This window comes from Aquarana catesbeiana, linkage group LG04, assembly GCF_042186555.1.
Source record: "Aquarana catesbeiana isolate 2022-GZ linkage group LG04, ASM4218655v1, whole genome shotgun sequence".
NCBI lineage: Eukaryota > Metazoa > Chordata > Amphibia > Anura > Ranidae > Aquarana > Aquarana catesbeiana.
In genome coordinates this window covers 468,306,212-468,325,063 of record NC_133327.1, presented here as the reverse complement: position 1 = coordinate 468,325,063, position 18,852 = coordinate 468,306,212, and the positions used below count along the sequence as shown (strand labels likewise).

General features: G+C 44.2%; 1 protein-coding gene across 6 annotated transcripts in view; it reads right to left on the bottom strand.

The window, feature by feature from the left end:
- TBCE (tubulin folding cofactor E) overlaps positions 1-18,852 on the bottom strand; it is a 689,063-nt gene that overhangs the window by 579,984 nt on the left and 90,227 nt on the right. For all 6 annotated transcript variants that reach the window (XR_012243941.1, XM_073627582.1, XM_073627581.1 and 3 more), the window contains exon 3: positions 2,049-2,133. Coding sequence is in view for 5 of the 6 variants with exons in the window: in XM_073627582.1 (XP_073483683.1) it covers positions 2,049-2,133 (85 nt within the window). In the remaining variant the exon portion in view is untranslated. The remainder of the gene's footprint in view (positions 1-2,048; positions 2,134-18,852) is intronic.

The window sequence follows — 18,852 nt, the reverse complement described above, 5'->3', positions numbered from 1 at the left end:
ACAATTTCTGCTGAGAGCAAAACTGCAATTTGCAAATATTGTAAGAAGAAATATTTTTTTTCCAAAAGCTACAAGGATAACCAAACACATCCTTGCATGCAAAAAATACTTTATGGAATGAAATGATGAGGACCAAAATGGAAGTGCAAGTAGCTTTTCCCGCCATTGAACAAGCTCTTCATAGAGCAATATATGCTTATGGATCAGCATTGTCTATAACTGAAAATGCATATTGGCAGGAAGCCTTTACATTATTATGAGGGAAAGGGAGATTTGTTGTTTATAAGTTAAAAACATTTTTTTTGGCTAGAAAATTACTTAGAACCCCCAAACATTATACCTCATTTGTTTTTAACACCCTAGAGAATAAAATGGCGGTCATTGCAATACTTTGTCACACCATGTGCGCAGCGGTCTTACAAGCGCACTTTTTTTGGAAAAAAATACACTTTTTTGAATTAAAAAATATGACAACAGTAAAGTTAGCCCAATTTTTTCATATTATGAAAGATAATGTTACTCTGAGTAAATTGATACCCAACATTTCACGCTTCAAAATTGCGCCCGCTCATGGAATGGCGACAAACTTTGACCCTTAAAAATCTCCATAGGCGACGTTTAAAAAAATTCTACAGGTTTCATGTTTTGAGTTACAGAGGAGGTCTAGGACTAGAGTTATTGCTCTCTCTCTACCGATTGCTGCGATACGTCACGTGTGTGGTTTGAAATATGCGGGGCGCTACTCACGTATGCGTTCGCTTCTGCACGCAAACGCTCGGCAGGACAGGGCGAGTTTAAAAAAAAAAACATTTTTTCTTATTTATCTTATCTTTTATTTTTACACTGTTCTTTAAAAAAAAATTGTGGCATTTTTATTCCTATTACAAGGAATATAAACATCCCCTGTAATAGAAAAAAAGCACGACAGGACCTCTTAAATATGAGATCTGGGGTCAAAAAGACCTCAGATCTCATATTTACAATACAATAAAAAATGAAAACATTGTCATTTGAAAAAAAAAAAAAAAAAAAAAAAAAAAAAAAACCATGGCCCTTTAAGATCTATGGGCGGAAGTGATGTTTTGACGTCGCTTCTACCCTGCAATGGTATGGAGACGGGTGGGGGCCATCTTCCCCTCACTCGTCTCCATACCCAGGAAGGAGAAGCATCCGATCGCCTCCGACGACTCCGGGCACCAGAGAGCGACGGGACGGAAGTGGGGTTCTAAGAATAAGAAAAAGAACAGGGGAAAAATTGGAAAAAATTTCCATGGCTTCAAAAACCTTCAGTCTTTAGAACCACTTTAATCTAGTAAACAGTGTCAAGATGGGAAATGGTCATATATATATTAAAGTGGTTATTAACCCACTTTAAAAAATATTCATAATCCGTTCTGTTTCTAATACAGTGGCTCCCAGTCTCTGTGTTTCATTAAAAAAATACCTCCTTCACCGTATCTCACAGCGGCTCCCAGCGCTCATGTAACCGTCTGTGTCTCCTCTCTGCCCGTCTGACAGAAGCAGCCGGAGGTGGGTGTGCGATTTCCCCTCTGACGTCAGCGGAATGCAAGGAGAGAGGAGACACGGCAGGTCACGTGATCGCCGTGAGCCGCTGTGAGATGGAGGTATTTTTTTTTATAAAACAGAGGGCGCTGCATTAGGAGACAGAACGGATAGTATACAGATATATATGTTATTCCTGCAACAGGAGGGGGATGGAGTGTCACTGTCAATAGGTGACATGCAGGGAGGGTGGGTGGAGGCAGACACAGAAGAGCAGGCTGCGAATGACGGAGACATGTAAACTGACCACAGTGTCAGGGCTCAGCAGCCATGATTATTGTGGTCAGTTTACAGGAGGGAGGGGAGAAACTGGCAGGATCAGCCAGGTTTTTTAGGTGTTACAAGGGTCCAAATTACAAAGCACAAGCACTGTGCTATATAAAATGCTTTAAAGGAGCAGAATCCATTATTTTATTTTTTATTAGGTTAACAAACTCTTAAACTTTCAGTTTTCTGTGCATAATCACAAGTCTCTTAGATATTACCTGCATGTAAAATATCTTCTTCCTTCATGGGAGCCATTATGTTTTCCTCTCAAAGGATTGTCCCACTCTATTCCTAGCCAAAGTCCTAAAAAAAACATAACTTTATCAAGCAACAATACTTAAAAAGAATATGCAATCAAATACATAATTATAATCTTACAATTAAAACAACACTTTACCACATGTGCCCCTTCATTTATAGATATGTCATGTGTAATAATTACAAAATATATCCATTATAAAGCTCATTAAATTTATACATTTAGCACTGATGCAATCACATTATCCCCTTTTCTTAGAAACCTAGTACACAATACCTGAAAATCTTTACATTATGCCTAAAAAAAATACTCCCACCTCAGAAAAACCTCTACCCTTTCCTGTGATCCATTAAGAAAACAAAAAATCTCTTTCTAGAGAAATATATACAGTACAGTTTTAGTCAGGTGTGAAAAAATGCTGACAATTAAGAATGCTTTCTGAAATACAAGTGTTAATCGTTTATTTTAATCAATTAACAAATTAAAAAAGTAAATTAACTGAAGATAAATCAATATTTGTTGTGACCATCCTTTGCCTTCAAAACAGCATCAATTCTTCAATCCTAGGTATACTTGCACACAAATTTTGAACAAACTCGGCAAGTAGGTTGTTCCAAACATCTTGAATTACTAACCACAGATCTTCTGTGGATGTAGGCTGCCTCAAATCCTTTTGTCTCTTCATGTAATCCCAGACAGACTTGATAATGATAAGATCAGGGCTCTGTGGGAACCAACCTATCACTTCCAGCACACACAGTACAAGAAATTGTTCTAGCTATGAATGTTAAGCCCTCTGCGATCTGTGTCAGACCGAAGCTGCAAAATTATTTTTGACATAAGAGTAGTTATAGTTGGTCAGGTTGAAAAAAAAGTCCTTGCTTTATGCTACCACTGACATCCTACTCTAGGTTTTTGGAGATCACCAACTGCATGGCAGTTCCCGTTTCTGCCTTATATGCCCCCCCCCCCAAACTGCGACCCCCCTCTTTGAGCCCCATAATGGCGCATAGCTTGAAACTTTGAGACTCAGTACAGTATTCCGGCAAGCTTATGTCCCAGTTTCTGCCTCTCCTCCCACTCCTGAATAATCCTGTTTCCGCCAGGGCTGGAGCAACCATATGTATTCTCGTGGTTATTTGCCTGCAGGTTTTCACAGGTTCGACGTTTTCTCAGGTCTTGCACCTTTCCATCTTGATCTTTGATGCAAGAAATCTACAAAACTTCTCCCGCTAAATTTTATTGCTACATCCAATTACGCCACTGGATAACCCCTCTCAGACCTCATGATACTTACCCATATAAGAAAACAGCCTTCGAACACACCTGTCTGAACTCCTGGCACCATCTCCATAATATATTCCTCTCTCAACGCTAGCAGTGCCCTCCACCCTGTGTGCTCAAGTGGGAATATGACCTTTTTTCCACTGATCCAGAAGATTGAAGTAAAGCCTGGTCTAGTATGGCGAAGTGCCCTTTTAATACCGTCACAATGGAGGCTACAAGGTCCATCTCTGCTGGTACTGGGTCCCAGCCTGCATTACCAACTCAAACCCCTCATTTAGTGACATATGTTTTTCGTGGTTGTGGTCATCAAGAAGACAAAATTCATGTTTGGTGGTCCTGCCCCCGTTTTGTGGGATTCTGGTCAAGGGTTTTTGGACTCCTCACTCTCTTCCATGTACCCATTACCAAGTATGCCAAACTAGCACTTCTTTACAGCCTGATCCCGGGCCTCTTCTTCTATCAGAAGAAACTAGCTACTTACTCATTTCATAACTGAGCCATAGTAAACACTGTTTACTATGCTTCTGTTTGCTACCAGGAAGGCTGTGCAGAGCTCTTCTTTCATTCATTTTGTGAAGCTGAGGCTGCAGAAAGGGGACTAGAGAACAGGTTTCATCAGTCCCTTTCTCTGTCTCAAAAGTTAGACTTTAGAGGTGTCAGGTCACCCGAGGCCAGGTGACAGATGCACTCCGCTGGGGTCAGGAGCGCATCGTTAAGCTCGTGGACCCTTTGGCTGAGTGCTGCAGATGGAGCTCTGGGTGGATCAGGAAAGCAGCTCCACCTGAGCACTGACACGGATAGAATATGGAGCTAGAGCATAACATTTCCCAGGGCGTGGAGTCTAAGAGCCCGCAGGTTTTCACCAGAGCCTCTGATGGCGAGGATGGACTTTGCTGTTGCTGACTCCAGGTCGTGGCCCCCAGGTTCTCCCAGCTCATGCTTAGAGCAGGTTCTGGTGGATGGAGAGGAAGCAGCAGTGCAGGGCAACGAGGAATAGTCAGAAGGACAAGCCAAGGGTCGGGGTAACAAGCAGACAGGGATGGTCAGGAGAACACTCAAAAGGTTGGGGTAACAAGCAGACAGGGATAATCAGCAGAACAAGCCAAAGTCGGGGTAACAAGCAGACAGGGATAGTCAGGAGAACAAGACAAAGGTACAGAGAATCAAACGTAGAGCACATAGCAAGAAACACACAGTGGAGCCTAAACACACTATTGCTCGGGCAAAGCTGGCTTGCAGTACACGGTGTTAATAGTGTTTCCTGTTAGAGGCTTGGGTGGAGCCATACTGAGAGGAGGTTAAACATGCAGGTGTGAGAGCGCGGTCCCCAAGCTGATACAAAGACCAGAGGTAAGCAAACAGACAGGGCATGAAATATTACTGCAGATTCATGACAGTACCCCCCTCTTACGAGACCTCCTCCTCCCTCGCTTGCCCCCAGGCTTGGAGGGGAACCTTAAATGAAACCTCCTCAAAAGACAAGGTGCAAAGACATCAGATGCAGACCTCTCCTCAGGACCAAACATTTCCAATGCACGAGGTACTATAGAATGCCTTTACAGAGCCGGGAATCCAGAATTTGACTAACCTCGTACTCCTGATTATCCTTAGAGACCAGAACCCAGGTAGGGAGAGGACGAGAGAACGTATTGAGGACTAAAAGCTTCAGAAGGGAAACATGAAAGGAGTTTAACATCTTGAGACTTTTAGGGATCTGAAGTTTAAAACAAACCGGATTTAACTTAGAAATTATAGTGTACGGGCCAATGAATCTTGGGGCAAATTTCAGAGAAGAAACCCGGAGCTTGATGTTCCTAGTGGAAAGCCAGAATTTGTCTCCAGGCTGTAGAAAAGGCGGCTTACGCCTACGACGGTTGGCAAATCATGAACATCACCCCAAATGGAATTGAATGATTGTTGAACCGTAGCCAAAGCTGGAATGTCCAGAGAACAGGTCATAGGAAGAGGGAGCTGAGAGTGTCTTCCATTAACTGTGAGAAAGGGTGTCTTCTGAGAACTGATGTCAACATGATTTTTGTGAGAGAATTCTGCGCACCAGAGTAGAGAGGCCCAATCGTCATGATGAGCAGAGACAAACTGCGGAGAAAGACCTCTAACTCCTGATTAACCCTCTCAGTCTGTCCATTGGATTGAGCATGGTACGAAGAGGAAAAATCCAAGACAATATTGAGGGATTTGCAAAAGGCTCTCCAAAAACGAGATGTGAACTGAACACTCCTGTCAGAAACAATATGGGAAGGAACCCTATAGAGGGCAGAAGATCTCTCAAACAAAAATGGGAACCAAAGCAGGAGCAGAAGGGAGACCGGGAAGAGGAACAAAATGAGCCATCTTGGAGAACCAATCGATTACCACCCAAATGACTGTACAATGCCCCATACACACGATCAGGAATGCCGTCAGAAAAAACTTGGATGGTTTTTCAGACGGAATTCCGCTCAAGATTGCCTTGCATACACACGTCACAAAAAAGTTCTCTGAACTTTCGACCGTCAACAACGTGGTGACGTACAACACTACGATGAGCCGAGAAAATTAAGTTCAATGCTTCAGAGCATGCGTCGAATTGTTTCCGAGCATGCGTGATTTTTTGTTCGTCCGAATTGCATACAAACGCATTTTCGGATAGGAACTTTTTCCAACCGAAAAAGAGAACCTGCTCTCAATCTTTGGAATTCTGCCAACAAAAGTCTGATGGAGCATACACACGGTCAGAATTTCTGACCAAAAGCTCACATCCGACTTTTGCTGGTGGAATTTCTGAACATGTGTACGGGGCATTATTCTCAGACGGTGGAAGACCGATGATAAAGTCCATGGCTATGTGAGACCAGGGCTCCTCAGGAATGAGCAAGGGCGTAAGAAGACCAGCAGGAGCTTGTGTGGAAGATTTAGACTGGGCACAGACATGCCAGGAGGAATTTTTGACTCCAGGGTGGTAGAATGAGCAAGAATGCATGAGGTAGGGTTGATCGGCTCCGGTTCAGGGGTAGGCTCCTTATCCTTATTGTTAAAAGGCCTAGAGTGCATCAGCCCAACCATTGCAGGAACCAGGTTTGTATGTAATGGTGAAATTAAAATGGGAAAAGAAAAAAAAAAAAAAGACTCCACATGGTCTGTCTGGGATTCAATCATTTGGCATTCTGTAAGTACTGCAGATTCTTATGGTCAGTGAAAGATGTTATGGAATGTGGTGAACCCTCCAAGAGATGACACCACTCCTCCAACACCAATTTAATCGCAAAAAGTTCCTGATCACCAATAGCATAATTCTTCTCTGCCTGAGAATTTTTTTTGGAGAAAAGCGCACATGGTTGACGTTTTTCCTCAAAGGATTGAAGAAACAGCAGGGCGTGGCCAACGACCGGGATGTGAGGACGTGAGTCGCCTAAGCTCCACACTGCACACATCCTTGCTTGATCCTGTTAACCCGCCCGATCTCCAGGGGTTCCTTCTGCCTCATCAGACTCCCAGGACCCCAGAGCACACCAGGCGATGGTCAAATATGGCCCTGCTATGGAGGACACACTGGGATTCACACCGCCGATACTGCTATGTCAGCAGCAGCAAAATGGCGCTGGCCAGCCTCATGCAAGGAAGCACAGCCAGCCATACTCTTCCTCCTCAGCGCAGCAGCTCCCTGGGAAGGGCGAGTCACAACACATCCCTGCTTGTAGCCCTGATGATCCCCTCTTATTCTCCCCCCCCTGAGGACACTGATCCTGATTCCCCTAATGCTGTACATGCCAATACAGGCCCTACAAAACCAGAAATACAGCACAGCCTTGCTTCTCTCACCACACAAATGGACTCCTATCCTTCCTAAAACATGATGTGCACAACCTCCGGCACAGGGTGAAAAACGCTGAATAACGCATAGGGGCATTGGAAGACGAGACACATTCCTTACAGGGCTCGGTCAGGGAGCTGCGTCTGGCCCAGGATTATACTGCTGACAAGCTGACAGACATGGAGGATCGCCTCAGGCATAATAATCTTTCTGGGGTTCCCGAAGGGTTCAGAAGGCAGCGCTTCTGAGGCTTTCATGGATTGGTAGCTGACATCCACTTTTGGCACCCCCACCTTCTCACCGTTATTTGCCATTTAGCGAGCGCATAGAGTCCCCCTGCGCCCCCTGCCCTCTGGGGCCTCACCACGTGCCATGCTCATTAAATTATTGCACTTCAGGAACAGGGAAGCTGCCCAAGAAAAAGGCCTTTAATGGTAATGGGATCACCTTTTTTCCAGATTTCTCAGTAGCTACACAAAAACAGAGGGCCACTTTCCTGGCTATCAAAAGGCGACTGAGGGATCTACAATTGCCTTACAGCATGCTGTATCCTGCACGGCTACGGGTCATTCATCAAGGCAAGGCCTACTTTTTCACAGATCCTAAAGATGCGGCACACTGGGTGGATACCCTGAGGCCTCCGGATCACAGGAACCAGAATCGGAGATCTCGTCCTCACTGAATGTAACTATCCTGTATGACGTCTATATACACCTCTTGATCGCAACCCTCCACTTAGTTGCTGTTAACGGGAGAGAGTGAAGGACAGGACATCACATCCCTCACAATCATCCCATTATCTCCTACCCACAAGAAGCTGGGGACACTTTTCAGCACTTTGATGTAGGTCACATAGACATCTTTTATCCTGGATGACTGTCCCTACTGCTTCCCTATTTTTATTTGATACTATTCTCCTACTAATTTTTGGAATGTTTTCTCTAGAATTCAGGTTACTAATCATATATTGTTTTGTGCGGACACGGATGGCAGCCCACTGCTACAGACTTCTCTCCGCTCCTTAGGGTTTGTTGGTTGCGGGACTATATCAGGGTCCCCCTGTTTTGCAGTTTTGGTTCTGGGAACAAAGCTCTCATGTGCTTAGGTGTAGGAGCCGGGAGGATTAGGGTAGTTTTAAATGTATGGGGATTTTTTCGTTTTTCTCTTTTTTTGTTTCGTTCTTATCTCCTACTTTTTGTTCATGTGCTTACTGGCCTTGTTGGCCATCTTGGTATCCAGTTACTATCTGCAGAAGGCACACTGTACTCTCACATGTATTAGTTGTTCATGCTCCCTCCTACTCCTCAGGGTGCACGGAACTCCATGCTTTGGTTGACTCTGGTGCACCGTGAGAACTGGGCTTCCAAAACTATGATTAATGCTTACTTATAACTAAACTACGTCTAATTTCATGGAATGTTAGGGGGCTTAACTCCAAAGTAAAATGATCAATAATGTTTGAGTACCTGGCACGACATAATCCGCATGTGATCCTCCTCCAGGAGACCCATCTACAAGGTTCCAGGTTCATGGCCCTTAAAAGAGCTAAAATAGCATATGCCCTTCACTCCACGTATGCCCGGGGTACATCTATCCTTATAGCCAAATCAGCACCTATCACTATCAAACACATCAAACTAGATCGTAGTAGCTGCTTCGTAAATTCTTGTGCTTGAACTCCTTGGTAAACCTTACACAGAGACTAGTCTGTACGTTCCACCACCTTTTACCAAACAATTCTTTGAGCAAGTGATGGGCACGATATTGGAAATTGCTGAGGGCCCTTTACTGATAGCTGGTGATTATAATACAGTACTTTAAAACTCCATTGATAGGTTCCGCTGTTCTAAATTACACCCCACACCCCTAGGCTCCTTCCTGACCCAATTTGACCTGGTAGAGGTCTGGAGATGGAGACATGCGGATGTGAGGGTGTCCTCGTGCCAGTCTGACTCTCACATATAGATTTATGTCTAGTTTCGTCAGATATGCTTAATATGGTAACTGGAGTTGAATATCTCCCCAGGGCAATGTCCGACCACTCCCCTTTGATGGTGGACCTCACCCTGGACACACCCTCTTATTGGGTGTGGCGATTGAGCCCACTGTGGCTAGCAGACCAGGCTATTGTGGACCAGAGTATGGCCGACATGAAATCCTATTGGATAACCAACAGGCAGAGTGCCTCCATCCCTGTGGTATGGGATGCCTTTAAGGCCACCCCACGTGGCACCTTGGCTAAAGCTATCAGGCAGGCCTGTAAGGCATCTCAATCTAGATTGGTGGATGCGGAATTAGGACTTAAGAGATGCGGAGACCGCCTATTCTACATCTCCTACCCCTGAAACACATGCTAGATGGTTTTAGAGCTACTAAGGGAGTAGCTAAGGGAGAAGGAGGACTAGACGACTAAGGGAGAAGGAGGTCAAATATGGCATGCTGTACCCTAGCAAGCTCAGGGTTCAGTATAAAGGGACGGTAAAAATTTTTGAGCACCCAGAAGCCTGTGACTGGATGGATAAAGAATTCTGAGGCCCTGCGCCCAACATACAGACCTGCACTTGAAGTTGGTATATTTTGTTTTTCTTTTTCTAATATGGTTTCTTCTACCCTGACCATGCTCATGGAGTTCTAGGATTTTCACCCTGGCAGTTTTTCCGTTAAGCATGTGTTGGGGAGATGGTTAATCTAAAACCCTTCTAGCATGTGTTTCAGGGGTAGGAGAGAACTATAGCTGGTACTCCTGGAACACACTCAGAAAAAATTGCTATATCAGAACAACAGCTTTTTGAGTTTGGTGACAAAAATAGTCGCCTGTTGGTCTATCTCGCTAGACCTGAATATGAGCCATGCAATATCCTGAGAATCATGAACTCAGAAGGCATAGTAGTGAAATAAAACAAAGAGATAATGGAAGCATTTGTCACATTTTACTCCACATTATACGCTACTAGAGCTCACTACATTATAGTGGAACTGGATGACTATCTGTCTGACATCTCACTTACAAAATTACTGGATCACCAGGTCCTATTGCTTGACGCTCCTTTAACAACTGAGGAAATAGGGTAGGCCATACAGTCGTTCGCCAGAAATAAAACACCAGGATTAGATGGATTCCCCATAGAGTGGTAAATACTGTTGAGGGAATTACTGATCCCACACCTGATTTGGGTATATAATTTTGCCCTCAAGACGGGACAACTAGACTTCCGGCCGGATGTGATCGAGGCAGCATACCTTCCTCCACAGCTCCACTACTCCTGCTCAATCTCCATGATTTTGGAGTGTTTTGTACCGGTTTAAAATTGTACCACCAGACAGGGGAGAGTGTACTGAACACAGCGATGCCTTCATCAGCCTCAAAGAAGCTCGCTAAGCTGCCCGCGGACCAGAGACAGACCTGCTCCATTAAGGATAAGGTTCCTGGCCCTGGCCCCGCCCCCACCATCTTATCTTCCTCACCAAAGGAACAAAGTCCCAAAACAGCAGCTGCCAAGATGGCACAGGCTAAGGAAGCAGAAGGGATTGATCAGGCGCCTGAACGAACTCCTGCAGTGGACACCGAGGCAATAACCTGGCCGATCTTGGAGGCAATCAGCGCTAGCAAAGCAGAGCTCATGGGACGCATAGACCACCTCTCATCTGAGTGCAACCTAATAAGGCACGACTTGGATAAGATCCGGGGCCGCCTGACTACGGTGGAGATGCGGGCCTCTGACATAGAAGACACATCTCATGATCATGGTACCCAGCTAGCTGAACTGAGAGATCAGGTTAGGGCTCTGCAACACAAAACCATAGATGCAGAAGACCGCCAGATCAGGAACAAAATCCGGGTAGTAGGGCTCCCGGAGGGGGCTGAAGGAGACAAGCCTGCTCAATTTGCTGAAAACCTCTTCAAACAGTTGCTCTCCATACAAGATATGCCTCCTACCTACTTTGTGGAACGAGCTCACAGGGTCCCTACTGGAAGCAGACCTCCAGGTGCCTTTCCTCGGCCGTTCCTGGTTAGATTCCTGAATTTCCGCGATCGTGACATGATCCTGACCCAGGCCAGAAAACAGCAGGAGCTGCAACACGAAAATACGCGGGTAATGTTATTTCCAGACTTGGCAGCTACGCAACAGAAACGATGACCATTCAATGAGGTCAGAAGACGACTAAGGGAGAAGGAGGTCAAATATAGCATGCTGTACCCTAGCAAGCTCAGGGTTCAGTATAAAGGGACGGTAAAAATTTTTGAGCACCCAGAAGAAGCCTGTGACTGGATGGATAAAGAATTCTGAGGCCCTGCGCCCAACATACAGACCTGCACTTGAAGTTGGTATATTTTGTTTTTCTTTTTCTGATATGGTTTCTTCTACCCTGACCATGCCCATGGAGTTCTAGGATTTTCACCCTGTCAGTTTTTCTGTTAAGCATGTGTTGGGGAGACGGTTAATCTAAAACCCTGAAAGGTAATCGGCCTGAAGGGCTACTATCTCCTCACGATTTACACTGTCCTTTGCGGGAGATGAAAGGGCCGTGGAGTTGTATGGAGATGTGGTTAACGCCTATGTTCAGGTATTATCCCTGTGAATATTTTGCATGATTGGTGACTTCCACGTACCCAGTTCTAGCTATGTAGATTCTTGAATTTATGAGGAGATGGCCCCTTCCTCCTGTATTACAAGTGCATGGTTTTGTTTGTTCATATTTGCTTTTTCTGTTAACACCTCCCCTGAGGTACCTAAATATGCAGCGCTTTTCAGTATCATATGTAGCTCCACTAATTCATACTGGTGCAGGTGGAGGTGACAATGAACTACTAAAGGAACTGCTGAACTTTCGATTGTTGCGGCGGGAACGCACCTCAAATTTTTTGTTTTCTTGTTTTGGGATAAAGCTATATGCCGGACTGGGTTTGTTTTTTTCTGGTATAAAAGCAAGGGTGGGATGTTCTAGAGCCAAAGCTCGACCTGGGGGTATATGCACTAAATTTGTTTTCCCAGTAGATATAGTATGCATTATATCTGGGGTTAACTCCCTTTTACAGATGGTACTCTGATTTATGTATGACAGTACAAATTGCAATGGCGGATGATATTAGGATTGTGTCTTGGCATGTTCGAGGCCTTAACCACAAACTTAAGAGGGCCTCAATATTTCAATATCTTAAACAAACCCGCCCACATATAATACTCCTACAAGAGACACACTTAGATGGCAGTAGAATACTTTCTCTGCGCAAACCGTGGATCCAAAAGGCCATACATTCAACATATTCCACCTTTGCTAGAGGTGTCTCTATCCTAATTAGTAGAACTGTACCCTGCACAATTCAACAGGTGTTCTCTGATCCAGGAGGCAGATATGTGGCGGTAGTTATGGATATATGTCATAAAACTATTATGGTGGTAAATATTTATGTGCCTCCCCCCCCCCTTTCAGACCAAGATATTATATGATCTTTTGGCTAAAATAGCACCATATGCTCACCTCCCTATGGTTCTGCTGGGGGATTTCAATGCTGTTCTTGATGCAGTGTTGGACACTTCCAACCCAGCTAGGGGGAGCCCCACTGATCTGAATGGCTGGAAGTCGGTGGCGGATCTTACGAAGCTGTGGCGCTGGAAGCATCCAACTGATAGTTGCTTCTCGCATGTGTCGACGGCCCACAGGTCCTCTGCCAGGATTGATTTAGCTTTCGGAAATAATCTATTGCTGCCCTTTGTAAAAGATGTAACATATCTGGCTGGAGGTCTGACTGACCATAACCCCCTTGCGGTTACTCTGATTTTGTGTCGGGAGCGGGGGGGGGGGGGGGGGGGGGGAGTTGGCGACTCTCACCCGGATAGTTGCAAAATGGGCAAGTTTCTGTCCGGCTGGCAGAGGCCATACAGTTGTATTGGTCTTCCAATCCAGATACAGGGGACCCCTCCAATGGTATGGGATGCCTTTAAGGCAGTGACCCGGGAGGAATGCATCTCAGCAATCAAAATGGCACGGAAACAGGATAGGGAAGAGACTGAGCTTTTACAGCACAGGGAACGGGAGAGTGTGAGGGCTCATGCAGAGACCCCTACGGGGACCTCGTATGATGCCTTGCTGGAGGCATGACGTTCTTTATCCATACATTTTACAGGTCAAGCTTGCACAGACATGGTAAAAAGGGCTCAGACAGTTTTTGCGGAGGGAGACAAGAACGGGAAACTCCTGTCTATGCTAGTTGCTGATTATCATCCGCTTACTAGCATTCCAATTATTAGAGATCAGAGGGGAGAATTGATTAGTGAACCCAGGCGTATTATGCAAGAGTTTGTCAGGTTTTATTCATCTCTCTACTCCCCAATCCCTTCTTATGACCCTGCAGATTTAGACTCCCTTTTAGATGACCTACCCATAGCAAGACTTTCAGACGACAACATGAATAATCTAGAAGCTAAAATTACGACCAAAGAAATTGAAAAGGCGATATTTTCATTCCCCCAGAATAAAGCCCCTGGACCGGACGGCTTCCCTACCGATTTCTATAAGACTAATGTTGATGTATTGGCCCTTAGAATTAATTTACTCTTAGAATATTGCCATGAACATGACACCTTACCCGATTCTATGCTGGAGGCCTATATGGTTCTTCTTTTAAAACCAGGGAAGGACCCAAAGGAATGTGCGTCATACCGACCTATAGCTTTGCTAAACACGGACTTAAAAATCTTGACCAAGATTTTGGCCCTCAGACTGGCTACGGTACTCCCCTCTATTGTCAACATAGACCAAACAGGTTTTATGTCAGGGAAGTCGACTGACACAAATTTAAGAAGACTATTCACCCACCTGCAAATTCAGTCAAGGTCTGTCAGCACTAGAGTAGTGGTTTCTATAGATTTTGAAAACTCCTTTGACTCTGTAGACTGGCTGTTTATAAATAAGGTCTTGGAGATTATGGGATTTTGCCCACGACTCAGAAAATGGGTAGCCATGTTATACAGACGTCCGAAAGTGGCCGTCCGACTGGGACCATCCATCTCGGACTTCTTTGAAGTGGGAAGGGGAACTCGACAGAGTTGCCCGCTATACCCTTTTTTGTTTGCCCTTGCCCTGGAGCCTCTGGCGGTCGCAATTAGGTCCTCCAAAGATATAAGATCCATACGGGTGGGAACAATAGATGAGTCCCTGGCGTTATACGCAGACGATATGTTACTGTTCTTTGAGGACCCTGAGGATTCCTTAAGAGCGGCATTAGGAATCATTGATCACTTTGCCACCTTCTCAGGGTTGAAAGTAAATTAGGGCAAATCCTCCATTTTACCAATAGATACAGAGGCCTGGACAAGGGCAGATCCTAGTCTGCCGCTGCAGTGGGTCACATCTATCAAGTACCTGGGAGTACAAATTACAGCGAATGTCCAGGACTACATGCCCCTTAATTTGCTGCCATTGATAACATTATTAAAACAAAAGGTTCAAACATGGATAAAACTCCCGCTGTCCCTCATAGGTCGCATTAGTTTGTTAAAAATGAAATTCCTCCCTGTCATTTTATACTTTGAGACATGCACCTATCTGGATTCCGAAATCATACTTTCGGAAGCTTGACAGCATCGTCTCATCTTTTATCTGGGCTTCCAAGCCTCCAAGAATAGGCCTTAAGGTACTGCAGGAATCTGGGGATCAGGGGGGCTTGGCACTGCCTGACTGGCAAAAATATTATACAGCGGGGCAAATGGTCTTCGCTCATAGGTGGTTGATAGCGGAGGATAGAGATGCGACCACGGTGTTGGAGGCGGCCCACCTCGGGTCATATGACAGTCTTCGATTTGCCTTGTTTAGGGGTCTCAGGTCTGATCTGCACTTGACGTTGACGATGAAAGCCACCATCAAGGCATGGGCGACAGCGGTGAAATTGGCATGCCCTAACTACGGAGGGATATCACCCTCAACCCCTATTTGGATGAACCCGACATTGCCACAGTTCTACAATCTACCAGATCCTATGATTTGGGCGGTTAAAGGAATCAAGACGTTAAGAGATATAACATCTTTTGGTGAGCTATTGACCTTTTCCCAATTACAATCAAAACATGATCTTCCCAATTCGTATCTGTTTAGATTTCTGCAGGTTCGACATGCCCTCCAGGTGCAGTTTAAAGAGATGAGGGTGGAGTCCCTGCCCTTGTCTCTTGAAACGTTATTGGCGGATGGAGACTTGGCCAAGCCCCTCTCGGTAACTTACAAAGAATTTTTTAAGGTAACTCCACTGGCGATCACCAGATGCAGGGAGAGATGGGAGGTGGAGGTCCCAGATGTGCAAGGGGAGGATTTGGGACGAATTATGGACCCAGCCCTTTAAGCATCTGGTGTCCGCAATGGATAGGTTGATCCAGTTCAAATTTTTACACAGAAGCTATTATACTCCAGCTAGGTTGAGCAAGATCTTCCCTATGGCATCGGCAGAATGTTGGAGATGTTCTCATTCACCTGTGGATGCTGACCACATTTTTTTGGCACTGCACCCATATCCAAAGATTTTGGGTTCACATTACGTCTTGTATTGCAGAATTAATATCAGTACCGATTCCGACGACTGTCAGGGTTTGTCTGTTGGGTCTAGTGGATGATGTAGTAGCAACATGTGCCATGCGAACAATGTTAAATGTGCTCCTCTTTTACAGAAGAAAGGTTATCTTGTTGGCCTGGAAAAAGCCAGAGGCACCGAATATTTCATCCTGGAAGGGCATAGTGAACTCCATGCTACCTTACTACAAAGCTATTTATGAGGCCAGAGGCTGTATGAAAAAATTTGATAGAGTGTGGCAAACGTGGTTTAAGTCTAGCACCACGGTGGGATAGTGGAGTTAGTGTACTGACTGAAGGTGCTATATTTAGACGAATATGTCTTCTGGAGGTCTCATGTACTTCAATGCTTACCTTTAGAGGCGTCTAAGACCGTGAATATATGAATACTTACATAAGCTTATCATTTAGTTTGTTGATGGGAAACTAAAGATCCTGATATCTTGTCGAGCTGTGGTTCGTGGGTGGTGGGAGGGGGGAATTAGGGGGAGAGTGGGGGGTTTTAGATAGGTCTTTGTTAGACATGTATGAGGTCATGTTGACCTAATATGGATGATGCCCTAGTCCAAATGTTGTATGATAGGCTTATAAAACCAATAAACAGAATTTTTCAAAAAAAGACGGGACAACTACCGCCCTCTATGTCAGAGGCGCTGATTGTCCTCATTCCTAAGCCCCACAAGAACCATCTTCTCTGTGAATAGTATCGACCGATCTCACTCATTAACTCAGATGTAAAGATTCTGGCCAGGGTGCTTGCCCGATGATTGAATACAGTCATTACTACTGTTATTGGTACAGATCAGACCGGATTCATCCCTGGGCGATCAACCTCCATTAATTTGCGCAGACTTTTTACCAATATGCAGGCGGTTCATGACACGGTTGGCTCTTGGGCCGTTTTGGCCCTAGATGCCCACAAGGCCTTTGACTCGGTCGAATGGCCATGCCTTCTAGAGGTCCTGACTAAGTTTGGATTTGGCAACACCTTTAGCAAATGGGTACAACTGCTGTATTTTAAACTGTTGGAATTCAACATGAATATCAGATTTCTAGATTTTGTACATATGTTTCCTTACTCCCAAGAGAAGCCAGACTCACATGGTTTTTGAAAGAATGAGAGTTTCACACTTCCGGGAGGACAGGATGCTGCCCCCCCCCAGGTTGGAATGTAGCTTGTTAAGCTTCTAGCTGTGCATGACAATGCTGGCTCCGATCTGTCTATGGGAATTTTCTGATTAGCTGCTCTGCAAGCGAACTTCAAAGAGAACCTGAGAGGGATGATAAATGAGTTGGGATACAGGAGATCAAGGACCCAGATATCTGTGAAAGGTGACTCCGGTTGGGTAATGGCAGTTCATGGACAAACACTGCCCCCAGAGGCCAGTTATGGCAAGACAGTCAGTGATATAACCTGTTGAGGAAACGCCCCAGAGATACTGTGATGCGTCCAAAAGCAAAGTTGGGCAGGCAATGGGAGGGGGTTTGGATAAGGTGTGTTTGTGAAAAGGAATGTTGGCAAGCAGAGCTTCCTCTTTCAACACCCGGAGACCAGCCAATAGGATGTGTTAAGTATATCTTGTATTGTGTTCTGATTGTAAGCTTTGTAACATTGCAATTTCTTGCAATACCTTTATGTTAGTTTTTTATTCCTAATTCTGCTGTTTTAGTACATTCCTATTCTATTGAGAAATAAATGTAACTTGTTCACTAACCAGAGGTGTTTGTCATATTGTGCTCATCAGACTCTTACAGATTAGCAACTATAGGGATTAGACAAATTAATACATGTATGCAATAGTTATATAGGACATATTAGATCGTATAATATTGCAGCGATTACATCATTTGGCACCCCGGAGAGCGAGTGAATTTTATTTTTTTTACACAGGATCCACAAAAACCTAATGTATTTTTTGTCTTGAGTCCCTGTAAGCATAAATCCTCAAATACACCCAGAACTGAAAATCGTCTTTAGTGTGGACAAGATTGGCCCTGGCTCGCGAATTCTGAAACCATGCTTGGATGGTCATGAAGATTCTGTGAAATATTTCATCAGTTAGCGGACGCGCGAAAACCTGGTGAGATTTTTGGCTGATATATGTTTATATGTTAAACGTTTGTATCGTTAATGTGCTTTAGGCCTGTAACCAGTCAACGGTGCTGGTGAGTGAGGGATTGATCATCCCTGGTTCTGATGTAGCCTGCAGATTGACAGGATAAACCACACATCTTTGAGGAAAAAGTGGGAGAAATAGATTTTTATTTTTTATTTTTTAAATTTATTTTTTTTTATTATTTTTTTTTCTTTCATTTTTATTTTCATTTTTATTTATTTTTTTAATTTTATTAATAGTTTATTTTTTATTTTTCCCCATGTGAGTGTGAAATAGCTCTCTGTTCCAATAGAAGTTCAATGTGGCCTGCGATCTAAGGGGTTTAGAAATCAGTGGTAATATATTAAGGCATTGACTAAGAGTGTGCCTTGTGTCTTGTAGGCTGTAGAACTGCAAGGAACAAATTCGTTTTTAAACGGCTTTGTGTCTGTCTTTTTTTTGTTTTTGTTTTTTTATGTCGTGGGACTACAGGTAAAAAGTTAGCTTTTAAACAGCTTTTACCTGTGTGTTTTGTATCTGCCTGTGTATAAGTGTGCATTGTATAAGCAACTGGTTGAGCAACTTCAGTGTAGCTAGGTGCAGATTAGCATATCAATGGAAGCCATTGAAGATTTTGTTAACAAGTATGGCTGTGTTAGATTTGAGTCTATACAAAATAATGCGCTAACACACTAATACAATGATCTATTAAAGCAATGTAATACTCATAATGATGCCATAAAGTATAAAAAGTCTTCCAAAAAAGGCAAGAAACAGAGAATTGCCAATGCCATATGCATGTTGTTGAAGATGAAAGACATTGCAGAACAAAAAGAATTGGAGTGGTATAAAGATAGAACAGAATTAATAGCCAAGATAGAAGATGTGAGTAAAGGTGTTTCAGCTATAGCTGCGAATACAGATTCAAATGTCTGTGAATGTGATGGACTGAGGGATGAGATTGAACAACTGGTGATTGAGAATGGTTTGTTAGAGCAGAGATTGGATGA